This window comes from Pygocentrus nattereri, chromosome 3 (assembly GCF_015220715.1).
Source record: "Pygocentrus nattereri isolate fPygNat1 chromosome 3, fPygNat1.pri, whole genome shotgun sequence".
NCBI classification, from domain to species: Eukaryota; Metazoa; Chordata; class Actinopteri; order Characiformes; family Serrasalmidae; genus Pygocentrus; species Pygocentrus nattereri.
The window spans coordinates 487,171-501,834 of record NC_051213.1 but is presented as its reverse complement, the minus strand read 5'-3'; the positions used below and the strand labels follow the sequence as shown (position 1 = coordinate 501,834).

The 14,664-nt window shown below is 43.2% G+C and overlaps 1 protein-coding gene across 5 annotated transcripts in view; it reads right to left on the bottom strand.

Moving 5' to 3' along the window:
• Nucleotides 1-14,664, bottom strand: part of ntn2 (netrin 2) — a 64,307-nt gene that overhangs the window by 19,706 nt on the left and 29,937 nt on the right. For all 5 annotated transcript variants that reach the window (XM_017686098.2, XM_017686099.2, XM_037536090.1 and 2 more), the window contains exon 3: nt 8,666-8,854. In XM_017686098.2, the coding sequence (XP_017541587.1) occupies nt 8,666-8,854 (189 nt within the window). The remainder of the gene's footprint in view (nt 1-8,665; nt 8,855-14,664) is intronic.

Sequence of the window (14,664 nt, the reverse complement as noted above, 5' to 3'; positions counted from 1 at the left end):
TCAAAGGCAAAAATGATAATGTTTACAGAGACAAATTGCTAACTGAATAGGCTCAGGAATACTTTGACAAACCATTATCAAATACACTGTCCGTCACTGCACCCCCAATTGCAGGTTGAGACTGTACTCTGCACAGTGTGAATCACATGTCAACAACATCCAGAAACGCTGCCAACTTCTCTGGGCTCTAGCTCATCTGAAATGAACTGATATTCAGTGAAAATATTTAAGACTGTGAAAGCACCATGAACACTGACCACACTTTGGAACAAAATATGCTGCCTTTTAGATGACGTCTTTTTCAAGGTTGTCCATGTTTAGTTCACCATGACACACCAAGAAGCATTCTGCATGTTTTACAGCAGCATGGCTGTGTAATCAGAGAATGCGGGTGCTAGACTGACCTCCTGCAGTCTGGAACTGTCTTAACATTGAAACGTGTGTCTTATTAAGCTCAGAATATGACAATGAAGGTCCTGTGTGACTGCACAGCTGCAGACTTGCCAAAAAAAATCTGCTTTCAAAACTGGACCAGTTTGTCTCTTCAGTCCCCAAATGATTATGAAGTGCTGTAAAAGGAAAGGTGATGTAACACAGCAAAAACAAGTTCCTGTAACAACTTTTTTGGAATGTATTTCTGGAATAAAATTCAGAATGAATGCATATTTACAAGAAATGAGGTTCATAGAGTAAAACATTAAATATCATATTTTCGATGTAATACAAATCAATCAGCACTTACAAATCACTTTTTTTCTTTTTTATTAACATTTCAAACACTGACCCACTTTCTTTGGAACTGGGTTTGTGTGTAAACAGGTCAATCACAGCTGATTCCCATCTGAGCTACCCAGATGTTTACCATCTACAAAAAGGGGTCTGTTCTGGAGTTATTCTGTTCATAAAGGACGTTCCATTATAGGCCCAGTACATCACTACAGGAACTGATTCGTATGTGTATAAGCAGGAGAGCTGTGAAGTGGATGAGGACATGCAGCAAATTGATATAATAAGGTACAGTAACATTTACAGTATCTATCACAGATTATGTTCTTTGGTAGTTGGTGTAAAGTACTGGGTATTTGACAGGAAAAATACACAATTATTTTTAATCGTCTTTCTAATGTAACAAGTTTTTATTTACTGTAAAAAATGGTTCATCAACTTGGTTGTCAACCACATGATGAACTGACCCCTTCACTGGTGTAAAAGTCATCAGTTCATCATGTGGCAACAATCAATTTATCTGCTTTTATTTAAGTTAAATAAATATATTCGATGAAAGAATCCAAAAAAATTGTAGTTTTTACATCAACTCAAACCTCAAAAACAACCAACTTATTCCCGGTTCCACTGCTTTTTGCACTGCTCCACAGACGCACATAGAATAGCTCGACACTGACAGGTGTGAGGTGTTTTTTAGGTTATTAGTATTTACTGATTGACAGTATCCCTGCTCTTGTATGTGTTGATAGCGTTAGGGTTTATTTTGTTTATTTTGAGTCGTGTTTACAGTGCTCTGTTAACTGTAGAACTTTTTGGGGTATTTTGAAAAAATGAACCTGACACTGAAAAAACTTCTTGGTGATTGTGGAAAAAAAACAAGCTAATGTGAAAACAAAGCAAAAGTTGAATGATGAAGAGATTCAGCAAAATGTCCTACAGGGCTGTTACTTTACTCTGGATGAGACTGAAACTGTGGCTCAGACTCTGAGAGCATACTGCAGCTGCAGCGGTCTTATTTTCTGCGTCAGATGCTGAGAGTTTATACACTGATATTCTGATGGTGAACGTTCTTTTTGTGTTCTTGCCGCCACGTCTGACATTGTTCCTCAACTGCATGCCTCTGAAATCCTAATGCAAATTTATAGCTGGTCTTAAAATCCAGCCGCCGCCAGCTGCTGAAACCTTAGTAAATCAGCAGAAGGTGTAACCCGCTGCACGAGTAACACCTTCCTCGACAGTCATCCAGTGTTTTATGGGGTTCTCCCTCAGATGCAGGCAGCGCACTGTGTTTGCTGTGTGCATTAACTGCATGTTTAGGCTGGTGTAGCAGTTTCATACAAAACAGCAGGCGGAGTGTGTCTGAAACTGGTGTAAAGGGTCAGTACATCCAGCCCTGAGAGTGGAGCCTGGATCAGACTGAGTCTCTGAAAGCAGGTCGTCTGGGTCTCCCTGAGGGTCATGGGTTAAAGGGCACAGACCTGCAGGGTGGATAGGGTTGCAGAAGCTGGTAGATGGTATGATTTTTCTATGTGTGTGTGTGTGTGTGTGTGTGTGTGTGTGTGTGCACAGAGCCAGGTGCAGTGGAATTGAAACAGAAGAATGTGGCAAACTCTGGGAATTCTCTGAAGTGGCTGATAACACTCATCGCTATCCAACATCAATGCCGCTCCGCCGCAGTCCAGATGCAGAGCCAGCAAAATATTTCAGAAGACCGAACTAAGCACTTGAAAAAAACTCTGTAACAAAGCCAGTTAAGATATGCAAAAATATTTGCATAATTAAGTAGTTAAGATGTACACAGAGCAGTTTGGTGTGAAATGCTCGGTTCTAGATAAACTGACCGAGTCAGAGCCGCTCACAGTGGTGGTGATGGGAACCAGACGTCCCCCTCTAAAAGCTCCTCACAGTGGTGGTGATGGGAACCAGACGTCCCCCTCTAAAAGCTCCTCACAGTGGTGGTGATGGGAACCAGACGTCCCTCTAAAAGCTCCTACAGAAAGTTCCTACATGAACTGGTTCTGAATTCACTGCCTGATGACTGAGACGCTGTTTTATAAGAGTTTAGAGAACTTCAACTCCATTCATGGTGGAGGGAGACATGCAGGGTGCTGTGCGGCAAAATAGTCCCCAAAGAAAACTCATTATTCCAGATTTCCCACTGTTTTCCATCATCAACATTCCATATAAGCTCAGAAGACTCGTGTAGGTTCTCTGGTGGTTCTGGATGGTAAATAAAGTGTCTATATCTGTGTTGTAGTCATGGCGACGCCTGGTTCCCATCACCACCACTGTAAAGACGTCTGAACCGCTTCACACCGAACCCTCTGAACCTCTGATTACACCTCACACACTGAGTTATGAGGAATTCCCCTTCAGGTCACATATATGAAGATCAACACGTGGGGCATCTTCAGTTTTGTGTTCATCAGAGCTGAGAACTTGATATCAGGCCAGCAAGAGAATGATTTTATATATTGCCACTGATTTTTAATTTCATTTAATATTTCAGGTCTGAAAGATGAAGCAACAGCATGGCTTTAAAAAAAAGGAAAGTCAACACAGAGAACAGAGTGTTTGTAAACGAATGAATGAATAGAGCTGTGCGTTTTATCAGGCCCGCTGGTCAAAAGTGGAAACACTGGTCTATTCCTTGAGAGCAAGAGCGTGAAATGGTCATCAAGAAGGTCATCGAGCCTTTATTATTTGAATTGACTTTCAATTCAATCTTATTTGTAATTTACTTTATTTATTTTACAGATTTTTTTTCTTCTGTGTACAAATATTTTTAGAGATACTTTAGTTCCATTTTAAAAATGTATTTATTTATTTATTTATTTGTTTGTTTGTTTGTTTGTTTATCATTAACAACAGCTAATGACAATCCATTTCAAAAAGCTCATTCAATTATAAAAGTACATTAAAAAAGAAGAGTTTGTCAAACTTTTTTTCCATGTGCTTTATTACATTTTTGTTTTATGTTATTTATTTTCTCAGCTGGACTGATAATTAATGATAAAGCATTTAAAGGCAACCGCAGTCACTTCATATCTAAGAGCTAATCACAATGGGTATTAAAGCAATCACTAACTAAAACTGCAGACTAAACCACATCAGATAAGCAGGAGTAGACATGACGTAACAAAAGCACATTAAACCCACTTCATTCATGCCAACAAGAGCAGACAACAAATGAGTGAACTGTAAGATAAATCCTTTAAACACACAAAACGAGCAGCAGGAACCAGAGCAGCTCCCCAACACAGCACTTTACACAGCACAAATACTATCCAGACCAAAACACGCCAGAGCACAAATACTATCCAGACCAAAACACGTCAGAGCACAAATACTATCCAGACCGAGACACGTCAGAGCACAAATACTATCCAGACCGAGACACGTCAGAGCACAAATACTATCCAGACCGAGACACGTCAGAGCACAAATACTATCCAGACCAAGACACGTCAGAGTACAAATACTATCCAGACCGAGACACGTCAGAGCACAAATACTATCCAGACCGAGACACGTCAGAGCACAAATACTATCCAGACCAAAACACGTCAGAGCACAAATACTATCCAGACCGAGACACGTCAGAGCACAAATACTATCCAGACCGAGACACGTCAGAGCACAAATACTATCCAGACCGAGACACGTCAGAGCACAAATACTATCCAGACCGAGACACGTCAGAGCACAAATACTATCCAGACCAAAACACGTCAGAGCACAAATACTATCCAGACCAAGACACGTCAGAGCACAAATACTATCCAGACCAAAACACGTCAGAGCACAAATACTATCCAGACCGAGACACGTCAGAGCACAAATACTATCCAGACCAAAACACGTCAGAGCACAAATACTATCCAGACCGAGACACGTCAGAGCACAAATACTATCCAGACCGAGACACGTCAGAGCACAAATACTATCCAGACCAAAACACGTCAGAGCACAAATACTATCCAGACACGTCAGAGCACAAATACTATCCAGACCAAGACACGTCAGAGCACAAATACTATCCAGACCAAGACACGTCAGAGCACAAATACTATCCAGACCGAGACACGTCAGAGCACAAATACTATCCAGACCGAGACACGTCAGAGCACAAATACTATCCAGACCGAGACACGTCAGAGCACAAATACTATCCAGACCGAGACACGTCAGAGCACAAATACTATCCAGACCGAGACACGTCAGAGTACAAATACTATCCAGACCGAGACACGTCAGAGCACAAATACTATCCAGACCGAGACACGTCAGAGCACAAATACTATCCAGACCAAGACACGTCAGAGTACAAATACTATCCAGACCAAGACACGTCAGAGCACAAATACTATCCAGACCAAAACACGTCAGAGCACAAATACTATCCAGACCGAGACACGTCAGAGCACAAATACTATCCAGACCAAGACACGTCAGAGCACAAATACTATCCAGACCGAGACACGTCAGAGCACAAATACTATCCAGACCGAGACACGTCAGAGTACAAATACTATCCAGACCAAGACACCTCAGAGCACAAATACTATCCAGACCAAGACACGTCAGAGCACAAATACTATCCAGACCAAGACACGTCAGAGCACAAATACTATCCAGACCAAGACACGTCAGAGCACAAATACTATCCAGACCAAAACACGTCAGAGCACAAATACTATCCAGACCGAGACACGTCAGAGCACAAATACTATCCAGACCAAGACACGTCAGAGCACAAATACTATCCAGACCAAGACACGTCAGAGTACAAATACTATCCAGACCAAGACACGTCAGAGCACAAATACTATCCAGACCAAGACACGTCAGAGCACAAATACTATCCAGACCAAGACACGTCAGAGCACAAATACTATCCAGACCAAAACACGTCAGAGCACAAATACTATCCAGACCGAGACACGTCAGAGCACAAATACTATCCAGACCGAGACACGTCAGAGCACAAATACTATCCAGACCAAAACACATCAGAGCACAAATACTATCCAGACCGAGACACGTCAGAGCACAAATACTATCCAGACCAAGACACGTCAGAGCACAAATACTATCCAGACCGAGACACGTCAGAGCACAAATACTATCCAGACCGAGACACGTCAGAGCACAAATACTATCCAGACCAAGACACGTCAGAGCACAAATACTATCCAGACCGAGACACGTCAGAGCACAAATACTATCCAGACCGAGACACGTCAGAGCACAAATACTATCCAGACCGAGACACGTCAGAGCACAAATACTATCCAGACCAAGACACGTCAGAGCACAAATACTATCCAGACCGAGACACGTCAGAGCACAAATACTATCCAGACCGAGACACGTCAGAGCACAAATACTATCCAGACCGAGACACGTCAGAGCACAAATACTATCCAGACCGAGACACGTCAGAGCACAAATACTATCCAGACCGAGACACGTCAGAGCACAAATACTATCCAGACCGAGACACGTCAGAGCACAAATACTATCCAGACCGAGACACGTCAGAGCACAAATACTATCCAGACCAAAACACGTCAGAGCACAAATACTATCCAGACCAAGACACGTCAGAGCACAAATACTATCCAGACCAAGACACGTCAGAGCACAAATACTATCCAGACCAAAACACGTCAGAGCACAAATACTATCCAGACCAAGACACGTCAGAGCACAAATACTATCCAGACCGAGACACGTCAGAGCACAAATACTATCCAGACCAAGACACGTCAGAGCACAAATACTATCCAGACCAAGACACGTCAGAGCACAAATACTATCCAGACCAAGACACGTCAGAGCACAAATACTATCCAGACCAAAACACGTCAGAGCACAAATACTATCCAGACCGAGACACGTCAGAGCACAAATACTATCCAGACCGAGACACGTCAGAGCACAAATACTATCCAGACCGAGACACGTCAGAGCACAAATACTATCCAGACCGAGACACGTCAGAGCACAAATACTATCCAGACCGAGACACGTCAGAGCACAAATACTATCCAGACCGAGACACGTCAGAGCACAAATACTATCCAGACCAAGACACGTCAGAGCACAAATACTATCCAGACCAAGACACGTCAGAGCACAAATACTATCCAGACCAAGACACGTCAGAGCACAAATACTATCCAGACCAAGACACGTCAGAGCACAAATACTATCCAGACCAAGACACGTCAGAGCACAAATACTATCCAGACCAAAACACGTCAGAGCACAAATACTATCCAGACCAAGACACGTCAGAGCACAAATACTATCCAGACCGAGACACGTCAGAGCACAAATACTATCCAGACCGAGACACGTCAGAGCACAAATACTATCCAGACCAAAACACGTCAGAGCACAAATACTATCCAGACCAAGACACGTCAGAGCACAAATACTATAGATTCTATAGTTTAAAACCATAGAAAACTCTGTTAGGAACTATATGCACATATAGAAAATATATAAATGTCTTATTAATTTATACTTTAACTGTAATTTTTACAAACAGAAGGCATAAACAGAATGACTCCCATAGGTTATACAGCAAAGAGTGAGAGTCCAGCAAGCAGCCAAATGACCACCTTTAAAACACATCTGTGTGCCACTATGTGTGTGTGTGTGTGTGTGTATGTGTGTTTGTGTGTTTGTGTGTTCCCAACGGTAAAGATTTATGATGGTAACCCAACAGCTGGTGTTTGAGTCTCTTTTACTTAAACACATGGAAGGTGAACAGGCAAAACTAATAATGAGCATTTTCCCTTCTTTATTTATTATTTCCCTGATTTTAATTAAGACAACAGAAGCTGATGTATGCAGTATATACGCAGAGCTTGGCTGGAGCCTCACAGAGCCAGATGTGATCTCCTAACAAGAAAACATCAGGAGACAGTCGTGAAAGAACCTGGGCTAAATGTTGGCAGGAGTATAGACTCATTAGAATAGGAACAAATCTGAGAGTGACATTTCCAGTCTAATGTTGTTTGAAGGCAGGGCTTAAAGTAGGGGAGATGGTGCACTCAGCAACATCCACTCAACAGCCGGCCTGGGGGGGGCAGGGTAACAAAGCAGGGTTTCTCAGTTAGCCTGATAGTTTCAGCCAAAAAACACAAGCCTGTCCGACCGGAGAAGAGCTGAGGAACATTGCTATGGGACAGTTTTAATGTTCGGCTCAAGTTGTCCAGTTTATTGAGAAATCCTACTTTGTGAAATACCTGCTGTCAGCACTAGACTAGGAGTTAAGCTAGCATGGCTCAGAGGCTCTAAATTCAACTGTGGTCAGTCTAGACTTTCGTTTTCATGGGTGGTCTTGATGTGACGTGAACTCACAGCTCAGTGAGCGGTATGTGCTAGCTAGTTTATTTGTTCATGCTGTTAAACTCAGCATTTTCATTTATTTCTTTGGTTCAGATTGCTTCATCCTAATTAGTCACATCAGAACATCCGGGGCCTCTTTCGAGTCAAACCCCCTGTAGAATGAAATATAAAATATAATAACGTATGTGGCTGTAAGTCTACATGTTGTTGAAGCTATAATATTCAATGCACAGCAATAAACATATCGCTGCTGTGGGAGCAAAACCTCATATCTCCACTGCGTTAAGTTTACAGGAGAAGGATAAAACATACTCTAAGTCAATGATACATTGACTTCTGGGTCGTTTCTTTGGGTCCATTCATCATGAAATTTCCAAAACAATGTAAAGAGCAACAGGTATTTTCACATTAAGACAAAAAACTGAAAATCTGATATATATCATAGATATATATGAGATTATATCATAGATATATATGAGATTATATCATAAATATATATGAGATTATATCATAGATATATATGAGATTTTGTTCTGACAGCAGCGAGAGCCATACATGTTGTATGTGACGGTACCTTTGCACGCCTTCCTGTGTGTGATGGGTCTGCTCATGTCTCTGAAGTAGCCCTCCTTGCAGTAGTGGCAGTGTCGGCCGGCCGTGTTGTGTCTGCAGTTCATACAGACTCCTCCGCTCTTCCGGCCGGAGAGTTTAAACAGCTCCATATTAAACCTGCAGCGCCGGGCATGCAGGTTACAGTTACACGCTGCGGAGACAGAGAGGGGACAGACTGGCATCATTGGTGGTATTACTTTCATCCGTACTTCTGCATTTGTTCATCTGTAAGGCTACAATTTTACTGTTTCAGAAACCACTGAAAACCAGTGATTATGTTCCCTTTAACATGAGAATAAACCACTGGCACAGAGAAGAAAACGTGAATCTAAACATGCCGCCATGCACGGGCACCACTAGAGGTCAGTGAGGAGTCATGTTTGTTTATTTGAGGTTTGTTAACGGTGGCTTTAGAGGCCAGCAGCGAGGGACGCTTTGAAAAAGAAGGTCAGGTTGAACTGAAATCAGTCTACATTAGAGACTGCATCACGAGCAAAGCCACCTCTTTACTGAATGTAGAAATGAAACCAGCTCACTGATCCAGGGGTTTTACAGGGCTGGGACGGAAACCACTGTTGATCATCATCCATGTTAAAGTGCTGTCTGTGGGCATAAAGCCTGCTAGCTGCCCCTCACCTAAGCCAGCCCCCATAAATTAAATTCTGGCTACACCACTGGGGTGTGTGTGTGTGTGTGTGTGTGTGTGTGTGTGTGTGTGTGTGTGTATGTGTATGTATGTGTATGTGTGTATGTATGTGTGTGTGTATGTGTGTGTGTATGTGTGTATGTATGTGTATGTGTGTGTGTGTGTATGCGTGTGTGTCTGTGTGTGTGTGTATATATGTGTGTGTGTCTGTGTGTATGTATGTGTATGTGTGTGTGTGTATGCGTGTGTGTCTGTGTGTGTGTGTGTGTGTGTGTGTGGAGGTGGGGTGACCAGACTGTTATTACTGGGCCAATTTGTATGGAATCCTGTAGCTAAGGAACCACTGCCCCACATACCATCTGATACTGTGCGTGTGCAGGAAAAGGCGGCGTAACTCTGAGGGCACTGTGAGCTAAAGTCAACATGCTGAGATTACTGCAAATTCAACTGCAGAACCGCCTGCAGGTACATGTGTGTGGGGGTTGGGGGGGAAGTCGAGGGTCCGGTGCATTTTTCAAAATCAATTTCTAAATGAATCGCCAAATGCTGTCCACTTTACATGGTGCTACTTTCACTTTAACGGTTTAGTGAATTTAACCCGATACACACTGAACCTAAAACTGAGCTGCGTAATGTGACACAGGTGTGATCAAACCTTCTGCCTACAGGACCAACAAAGTGCAGTGATTGTGGTGGGATGACAGCCAACAACCCAAAACAAGGTATAGATACAGAATGTAGGTAACATCACACAGTATTTGGACGGTTCACTGTAGATGCTCAGACTGTCTTCAACATTGAATTAATATCTATTAAATGCAACTGAACTTTAGTTTGAAGGAAGTTTAGAGCGAAGTGTTCTATTAAATATGTCCCTAATCCTAACATCAAACAAAAACCTACACCTACTCCTAAACCTGCACTCTCTGAAATAAAGGTTCTAGACTGTCTCTGGGTCAGTTCCCCTCCCATCACTGGAGTGGAACACTCAAGGCTCCATCTCAGTGCCTTCAGTCAGGGAACATAACTGAACCATAATCCACAGAAATGATCTGTTCTAAGCTGGACTGACTCCACACACCCCGCCTCGCCTCGCCTCCAGGCTTTTACTCTACTGCTCTGTTTTAAAACATTCGGTTATGAAAAGGAACAAATACCAACTTTTCACCTGGAGAACCTGATTTAAGCTCCACAATCAGACCTTAAACCCACTGCTGGAGCTTTGAGGGAACATCTACACTGTTTGGACCTCGATTAATTAAAAATGCACCTGAACAGAACCTTCATTTCTGACAGTGTAGTTCTAACCTTAATGTTGTTGATAAGCAACTGAGTATGTGTCTATAGGTCATCTATAGGGGAGCATTTAAACAGAGCATGACTACATTGACAGTCTTATGTAGTATAGACACATGTTCTTCTCTCATTTGTGTTGGGACAGGTTAACCTGCTCTCTCTTCATTTTCTGGCAGGCCCAATCAAATCTTCATGGGTCAGCTTTAGGCCGCTATGATGTAAAGCAGGGGTCACCAAAACTCCTCCTGGATCTATTTTACTTCAGGTTTCACCTCGAACCCAAGTTCATCAGTTGTGGTGGATCAGAGTTGGAGCTAAAGTCTGAAGGTAGGTGAATCTCCAGAAGGAGAGTTAGTGACCACAGATGTAAAGCCTCCTAAAGTCCAGCTGAAACTGCCTCATCACTGAAACAAGCCGATCACAACACGAACAGCACATTATCACAGTCTAATGTAATCCAGCTTATTGATTACATTCAAGATGTCATGGGTAAGAAAACAAAACAGAGGAACCACAGAATTACGCGAACAATAACGGTTTATTTTCTGGTACATAGTCAGTTATCCTCTTAGCCGTCTGAATCGCTCCATGCTCCGGCGTTTCTTCTGCTTGTTAGAGGATCTTCAGGTAACAGCTTTTTGAACACAGCGTGTGCCAAACCTGCAGCAGGGCATTCTTAGTGGCTGAGAAATGCATGTGATTGACAAGTAGGTGAAGATGAACGGAAAAGCCTGAGGTGATTAAAATTGATGGAAGTCTAGATAATATTTGTGGGAAAACACAAAAGAAAGACAAAAACAAGGATGCAATTCAAAGGCCGGAGAGGAGGCATCCTCCATAACGTAGTGCTCATCACTATTAAAGAGACACAGATTTCACGCCAGTCCAGCATCCAGGTGCATCAGGTAAGTGGTGACTACGTTCAGGTTCATCATTACTAAATCAGAAGTTGCACGACAAGCTAGTTGTAATGTTGAGCTCAGTAGATTCCTCTTAGTCTCGCCGTTTTTGGGGAAATCATCAGAAACAACACAGAAAACACAAAAAAGACCCAAAACCTAAACCTAAAAACACTGTACAGTGTGATTTTTCCTCACAGCTCGACTCGCCGGCCTGGTTTAGGCTCAGAGCATGAAGCCAAGCACCCACCACTCCAGCTCAAACGGCTAAACTGATCTGCTGCTGTGTTGCTCAGCCAGAAACCGGGGAAAAGCTAGAAAAGCTGCGTATTTGGTTTCTCTGTGAAATATTACAGAATAAACAGACGGCGGCCGGAGATCATCAGTTCACTCCGTTTAACCTGTACACATCGTTCTCTTTTAGGCTGGATATTCAGTCAGAGCAGCTTTACCGATCGGCTCTGATCGGGTTATCGCCCCAATAAAGCGACGGACGCGTTGGACTCAGTGAAGACTTTGCACTCAAATTTACTATAAACACGTGAAACCTGTGCCGCCCAGTCCTGCTGCTTTATTTTCCAGCTGTTGACGGTCACTTTTTAACAGCTTGTTTGCTACTCAGCTCAATTCTGACTCTCTTAGCTCTCCACTCCCACACACCTCTTTGGGCAGTCCTGGCCCTGCCCTCCACAATAAGAGTCCTTAGCAAAATCACCCGGTGAACAAATGCTGCAGATCTTGAACGTGCTGTAATATTGATTGGTCAGCTGTAATGATGTGTGGTGTAAGTGTTGGATAACACAGCGCTGATGGTTTTATGATGTAATGCATCAACTACTAACTACCAACTACTAATGAGGTTAAAAAGTCAAATAACCAAATGCACTCAAATTTGACTGCTTTTGCTCTATTTAATGTAAATGTCCAGTTCTCCCTGGACTCCCTAATTTCACTGCTCAGTCTAACACACACCCATACAAACCGTACACACACTATCACATCACCACCCCCAAACGCCCCCCCACCCCCCACCCCCACACAGCTGTAAGTATTTCGCTCTGTTCACACGTTCAGAGTGGAGGAACTTCAATCTCCCTCACATTTCCCATTAGCATCAAAGAGAGAGAGGAGTTTAATGGGTTTACTCCAATAAAGAGTTTATGGGGGTGTTTTGAAGTATTCAGAGGGATTCCTGAGTGTGTGTGTGTGTGTGTGTGTGTGTGTGTGTGTGTGTGTGTGTGTGTGTGTGTGTGTGTGTGTGTGTGTGCTGTAAACAATCTGGATGTTGTTCAGATGAGTGTGATTAATTAGGCTGCAGCAGATTAACATAATTAAAATCATTAACATATCAAAGCATCACTAAAACACACAGTAAAACTCCAGTTCACACTCTGCCTTAAGGCTATGGTAGAGATCACACACACACACACACACACACCTAAATAAAATGTCAAATGACCTCAAACATACACAGACAGACAAAGAGACAGAAAAACACGCAAGGGAAGACACTCAGACAGAGAGACACTCAGACAGACACTCAGACAGAGAGACACTCAAACAGAAAGGCATTCAGAGAGACTCAGACAGAGAGACACTCAGACAGAGACACTCAGACAGACACTCAGAATGACAGACACTCAGACAGAGAGACACTCAGACAGACACTCAAACAGAAAGGCATTCAGAGACACTCAGACAGAGACACTCAGACAGACACTCAGACAGAGACACTCAGACAGACACTCAGATGGAAAGACATTCAAATAGAGAGACACTCAGACACTCAGACAGAGAGACGCTCAGATGGAAAGACATTCAAATAGACAGACACTCAGACAGAGACACTCAGACAGACACTCAGATGGAAAGACATTCAGACAGAGAGACAGACAGACACTCAGACAGAGAGACACTCAGACAGACACTCAGACAGAGAGACACTCAAACAGAAAGGCATTCAGAGAGACTCAGACAGAGAGACACTCAGACAGAGACACTCAGAGACACTCAGAATGACAGACAGACACTCAGACAGAGAGACACTCAGACAGACACTCAAATAGAAAGGCATTCAGAGACACTCAGACAGAGACACTCAGACAGACACTCAGACAGAGACACTCAGACAGAGGGACACTCAGACAGAGGGACACTCAGACAGACACTCAGATGGAAAGACATTCAAATAGACAGACACTCAGACACTCAGACAGAGGGACACTCAGACAGACACTCAGATGGAAAGACATTCAAATAGACAGACACTCAGACAGAGACACTCAGACAGACACTCAGATGGAAAGACATTCAGACAGAGAGACAGACAGACACTCAGACAGAGAGACACTCAAACAGAAAGGCATTCAGAGAGACTCAGACAGAGAGACACTCAGACAGAGACACTCAGAGACACTCAGAATGACAGACAGACACTCAGACAGAGAGACACTCAGACAGACACTCAAACAGAAAGGCATTCAGAGACACTCAGACAGAGGCACTCAGACAGACACTCAGACAGAGACACTCAGACAGAGAGACACTCAGACAGAGGGACACTCAGACAGACACTCAGATGGAAAGACATTCAAATAGAGAGACACTCAGACACTCAGACAGAGAGACGCTCAGATGGAAAGACATTCAAATAGACACTCAGACAGAGACACTCAGACAGACACTCAGATGGAAAGACATTCAGACAGAGAGACAGACAGACACTCAGACAGAGAGACACTCAGACAGACACTCAGATGGAAAGACATTCAGACAGAGAGACACTCAGACAGAGAGACACTCAAACAGAAAGGCATTCAGAGAGACTCAGACAGAGAGACACTCAGACAGAGAGACACTCAAACAGAAAGGCATTCAGAGAGACTCAGACAGAGAGACACTCAGACAGACACTCAGACAGACAGTCAGAATGACAGACAGACACTCAAACAGAGAGACACTCAGACAGAGAGACACTCAAACAGAAAGGCATTCAGAGACACTCAGACAGAGACACTCAGATAGAGAGACGCTCAGATGGAAAGACATTCAAATAGACAGACACTCAGACAGAGAGACACTCAAACAGAAAGGCATTCAGAGAGAGTCAGACAGAGAGAC